At 43.0% G+C, this 5,801-nt stretch overlaps 1 protein-coding gene across 1 annotated transcript; it reads left to right on the plus strand.

Annotated features, from left to right (window-relative positions):
- The first annotated feature begins 638 nt into the window (after nt 1-638).
- Nucleotides 639-3,778, plus strand: LOC123097291 (14-3-3-like protein GF14-D). Its single transcript, XM_044518993.1, has 5 exons — nt 639-1,176; nt 1,757-1,835; nt 1,918-2,040; nt 3,186-3,302; nt 3,389-3,778. Exons 1-5 carry the CDS (start codon nt 758-760, stop codon nt 3,449-3,451), a joined length of 801 nt encoding a protein of 266 aa, XP_044374928.1. The 5' UTR covers nt 639-757; the 3' UTR covers nt 3,452-3,778.
- Nucleotides 3,779-5,801: the final 2,023 nt, after the last annotated feature.

Raw genomic sequence — 5,801 nt, forward strand, 5'->3', positions numbered from 1 at the left:
GCAACCATGTTCGACTCCCTATTACAATATTCAATAAGGACCTTTCCGAAATTGGCAAGTAGACTTCAACATTCATTGAGGATCGGTGCAGTCACCAACGAGTAACCCTCGTTTCTATTCAGTGCATCAACAATAGTCACATTATCAGTTTGAACCACAATCTTCTCACATCCCTGACTCTGAAGGAGCATAAGTCCTTGACGCAGCGCTTCTGATTCAGCAGTAACCACGTCAGTTATATGTTTCATTCGAGCAACGGCTGCTGCAATAAAGCTTCCCGTATGATCACGAATGACAGCTCCACAAGAACCACGGTTATCATCATCAGAGAAAGACGTATCCATGTTAAGGATTTGGAAACCAAACAATGGTTTCTTCCAGTTATTTCGGCGAATAGTTTTCTTTGTTTTCCCTGCTGTTAGCTATGAATATGTTTGGTTGTTTAATAACAGCAGACAAAAATTTCTCGTATAGTTTTTTTCTTTTTAAGAGGGATGCTGCGGGAGATGCTCACGCCCTCCACGCAGCGCTCCGCGCGGGCGCTCCCCTTTGACCGCTACGTGGCTCTCCGCTCGCTGACACGCCCGCCCCGCCCCGCCCCGGGGACCTCCTCAAATCCCCATCGGCCCATCCCCACCCCCCTCCACCTCCACCCCGCACCTCCCCACAAACGCGTATTACCTCCTACGCTCCCGGATCCGCTGCTCCACCCACCAACTCCGTTGCCACACGCCCTTGCACAAGCGAGCGAGCAACCATGTCACCGGCAGAGCCGACGCGAGACGAGAGCGTCTACATGGCCAAGCTTGCGGAGCAGGCCGAGCGCTACGAGGAGATGGTGGAGTTCATGGAGCGCGTCGCGAAGGCCACCGGCGGGGCAGGGCCCGGGGAGGAGCTATCCGTTGAGGAGCGCAACCTGCTCTCTGTGGCTTACAAGAATGTCATCGGGGCCCGGCGCGCGTCCTGGAGGATCATCTCCTCCATCGAGCAGAAGGAGGAAGGTCGGGGCAACGACGCGCACGCCGCCACCATCCGCTCCTACCGCAGCAAGATCGAGGCCGAGCTCGCAAAGATCTGCAACGGCATCCTCGCCCTGCTTGATTCCCACCTCGTGCCATCCGCCGGAGCTGCCGAGTCCAAAGTCTTCTATCTCAAGATGAAGGGCGACTACCACAGGTAGCTGTCGCCTCCTTATTTGCGACACAGATATTTCAAATCCATGACGTCAAGATGTGATACTACTATTTTTTTATGCCGGCGCCCTTCTTTTGATGGAAGGAAGACGTGATCTGTGTGTACGAAGTAACGGGATGTGATATGATATAGTTCTTTGATTTATTTTCTACAGTAGTTTAGAAAATTATGAGGCTTTGGTGCTGTGTAGGCCAGGATTTGAGTTGCGGCCTTTCTGTATGATTTATGGATATATAGGTTTACTAATCTCTTGTATGAGATATGCGGATGCGAGTTTAATTTCTGGTGGTTTGTTGGTAAAGTTAATTTGTGGTATTTATATATGGATATCGTAGTTTATTTTTTCAATGGTGATGGAAAGTAAAAAAGAGAAGAAGAATAATTGTGATATTTGTTATTGCTAGCGGAGGTAGTCGTTAGCTTATAACTTTCAAGGTGGTCATTCTATTGGTTTCAGTTTAATATGTGATTGTATATGATCACACAATGCGGTGACTGGGAGACATGAGCTTCTGTTGCCCAGCGATCGACATCTGATTTCTCCTTTGTGATATTTATGCAGGTACCTTGCAGAGTTTAAGTCCGGTGAGGAGAGGAAGGAAGCCGCCGAGAGCACCATGAACGCGTACAAAGCTGCTCAGGTTACTGATAAGGCAATTTTTATGTGTACATATAGATATGACCAGTAGATCCTTCGGGCTGAGTTCTGCGAATTGTTTGCAGGATATCGCCCTAGCAGATTTGGCTCCAACCCACCCCATCAGGCTTGGGCTTGCACTCAACTTTTCTGTGTTCTACTATGAGATCTTGAACTCCCCTGACCGCGCCTGCAACCTTGCGAAACAAGTTTGCTGCTTCTCCTTTCTTCTCCATTTGTTTCAGTTATCACGATTGTCAACCCAGTGTTTGATTCCAGTCGGTGTCAGTTGTCGTGATTATATCCATGGCCAACTGGGGCAATGTACTACCTCTTGTCTGATTTACTAGAGGCAGATTGCGAGCTAACATGTTTGTGGATAGGTTCTGCGGCAACCCCCTTAGAAAATGAAGCTGCAGGAAATCAATCCACTTCTAGCATCTATGCTTGTGCGGGCAAAGTTGATAAAGCTTTCGTACAACTCGCACAATTTTTTCCAATTTGTCGTCATCATGGAAGTTACTATGCTAGGATTTTGTTCATTTTTTATGCTAACCTCTGAACTGCTCAATCTTACATGATACAAGGAATACATACTAGCATGCTATTATGGAATTATGTTTTGTGATGACCACTAAACTGCACTACCTGCATCCCCTGGCATATCTTGCAAGCACTCTTTAACATTGTCAATATAGTATTTGTGAAGAGTTGTTTGTCTGCTGGCAACATTTCTGTCCATGCTTGTGCTGTATGCATATATGTACTTCAAGTTATTAGTATTAGAAGTATGTCATCTTTAGGAAGTAGTGTTGAAGAACTTTCTTATAATTGCTTGTATTCTATATAGTCGATTATTTGATCATTAAAAAAAAATCTGTGCTGTCTACTTTGCATTAAATACTTTAATCCCTCATAGTCTGCTGAATTATATCTTGATGTTTTAGGTAAAGTGATTTATCCCTATATCTACCATGATATTGAGTGAACTGTGAAACTTTTAGTGGTTTCTCAGTGTGCATGTAGACTAAGATTCACATGGCCTGTCAGAAACATAGATTTAAAATACATAAATTATACTTGTCCATGTAATTAGTCTCTCATGCTCTGCTGAATTATATTTTGATGTTGTAGGTAAAGTGATTTATCCCGATGTCTACCATGATAGTGTGAACTGCGAAATTTGTAGTGGTTTCTCAATAAGAATGTAGACTAAGAATCACATGGCCAATCAGAAATATAGACTTAAAATGTGTTAATTGTACTTGTCCATGTAATTTAATACTGTTTCAGTTCTGCTTTTGATGTGCCTGTGATATGAATTTGCTCAAATGATCTTTCCTGGATATTACAGGCCTTTGATGAGGCTATATCAGAGCTGGACAGCTTAGGCGAGGAATCCTACAAGGACAGCACTTTAATCATGCAGCTCCTGCGTGACAATTTGACTCTATGGACATCCGACACCAATGTGAGTTTCCTCAGATCTGTTTTAACAGTCTTCCTTTTTGTCTTCATGTTTCTCATGCTATCCGGTGTTTTTATCCAACTTCGCAGGAGGATGACGTTGATGAGATTAAGGAAGCCCCAGTTCCAAAAGAATCTGGAGACGGACAGTGAGGTGAATGAAAACAACAGTCTGTGCATTGTTGGGGGCAATGGAAGTCGGTCTTGGTTCTAGTGCTCATACTGTTGTCATCACTACCTCTGTTTAATTATGCACTTAAGAAGTTTCTTGGCTATGTTTTTCTGGTGCTGATAAATGCTGGCTGGATTCGTGTTTTCTTGTTCAAATCTGGCCACAAGCAAAAGACCTGCCCTTTTTCACCATTAGAATGTTTGCTATATCTACCATGTTTGGCGAGACTTGATGCAACTAGTACTATTTTGCTGAAATTGAGGTATCCTGTTCATGTTTGGCTGTTTGGCTGAACTACATTATGACAAGACGGTTTGCGCAAAGATGTTCATTTGCACGTGCTAGCTGTGGCATGGCCTCAAACGATTGAGAAGAATGTCAAGGTTCACCTGATTGATGCTTTTCTTGGTACAGCTTTCGTTGCAACTAGAAGCAAAGGCGCGCTTTGCTGCGCCGTTCCTACCATTCTTGGCATTGTCATGGTGATCGATATGGCAAATAAGAGAACGTATCCTGTGCGCCAGCTGAATTGGTGCCACGAATGCGCCGGCCATTTTTGGGCCACTTTATGGGAACAGACGGACGATGTTAGTATAAGGTGGCATATGGTACGTTTCACACAATGGACCTTGTAAAGTCATTCAACTGCGCGTGCAGACCTTCTAAGATCCGATCGTCTTCTTCTCTTTGCTTTGCTCCCTTCTGTTCTTTTGATTGATTCAGTTTGTTGATTCTTAAATTGAAACTCCACTTTGATGTCTAGTTTACCTTTCTGAAATCTGTACTAGTTATTCTTATTCATGATTTTTTACTTATTGCAATCCACATTCTAACAATGCTTTAAAATCAACAATATTGATCTAGCGTACGTCCCTCGAGTCATCTCACAAATTCTTGATACATGTAACTGTAGTAGGTGTGAATTTTAATTGTAGATATACACTTTGCTTTGATTGGGTGATTCTGAATAGGCCGTGCAAGCTAGTTCGAGTTCCCTGCGTCAGTGCTAATGATGTTATAGAACACAGCCAGAAGAAACCGTGCTGCGATTTCCGATGTCCGCTCATGTTTGATCTTCAAGCAAGTCCGCTCATGTTTGATCTTCAAGCAATCCTACTTGCTGACATTTATCTGGCTGTTGATTCAGCTTGTATTCTGGCCGACTTGTGGCTATTGTTGCTTTTTTTTTTGTTCATCTGTTTCTGTACTAAGTCCGACGCTTGCTCCTGTGCACGCATACGAGAAATCACACTTTCAAGTTTCATTCTAATAAAATGAAAGCAAGAGGTGTGCCTTTTTTTTAATGGCAGCAAGTAAGAACAACTTTTTTGTAATCAACACTCACCAATGATTGTAGGAGTAAGAGCCATGATCAGGTACACACATCTTAAGCGCAGCATCCACTTTGTCTCTTTCAGCCCGCCAAGATATTCCGTCAGATGGCGATGGGAGCTGCATGTTGCTCAAGCTATTGCTTAAGTCAGGATATGTTGGCATCTGAAACATAATATATCTCTTGTAGTAAACTGGTTGATAATAGAGCACAGTGAGCCTTCTGTTCAAGAATTCTGTACAACAAAACTATCTTTGTGAATACTCGTATATTATATCATATACATGTGCACAAGGTTTGAATCCCTCTGTCAGTGGTGTACGGAAATTGAAATATGATACAGTCAAATTTTCAGGATTTTTACGGTGTGTATCTTGATTTGATTCATCTTCCTTGAGCCAAGTGTAGCCTGGATGTAGCCACTTTGGTGCAGCTTCTCCAGTCATTATGACACTTGATATGTAGTTATTAACACTGTCATACAAAGCTCCTCTTAATTCGGTCATATAAGTAAGCAGATATGGGAGTTATCATTTTTTCCACGGAATAGCCAGATCGCAGATTTGTTGGTCAACAATAAGCTAAAGCATCCCTTGCAAAAGGAAAGAAAGAAAGAAACAGATTCGCTCGATCTCAAGCAGTGCTACAGGAGAGGGGATGGACAAACTGGGTTTGGGATGTAGATTCACTTGATTTAGTTAGACTTAAGGGTCTGTTCTGTAAAATGCACCAGTAGCTACCTTGCACCGCATCATGTCCCTCTGTTTTTAATCCAAGGGCTCATGTTCCACTAGAGCACCTGGTGCACGAGTCGCCCGGGTGCACATGATACGTTCTCTAGCAAAAAATTCGATGCGTTGCAAGAATTTCTATCTAGTCACCTTCCTGAAGAATGTAACGTGAACTAAATGAGGAATGAAATACAAAGTTAATCTGTAATAAGAGGACACATTCTAAATAAAAGGAACCATTAGCTCACTACCATATTGTCAGTGTTT

Source organism: Triticum aestivum, chromosome 4D (assembly GCF_018294505.1).
Source record: "Triticum aestivum cultivar Chinese Spring chromosome 4D, IWGSC CS RefSeq v2.1, whole genome shotgun sequence".
NCBI lineage: Eukaryota > Viridiplantae > Streptophyta > Magnoliopsida > Poales > Poaceae > Triticum > Triticum aestivum.

Excerpts from the sequence above, each read along its gene's own strand:
- LOC123097291 (XM_044518993.1), top strand. The coding sequence starts at position 758 with ATGTCACCGGCAGAGCCGACGCGAGACGAGAGCGTCTACATGGCCAAG. Across the intron at positions 1,177-1,756 it reads ATGAAGGGCGACTACCACAG|GTACCTTGCAGAGTTTAAGT; the intron begins GTAGCTGTCGCC and ends ATATTTATGCAG. Across the intron at positions 1,836-1,917 it reads ACGCGTACAAAGCTGCTCAG|GATATCGCCCTAGCAGATTT; the intron begins GTTACTGATAAG and ends AATTGTTTGCAG.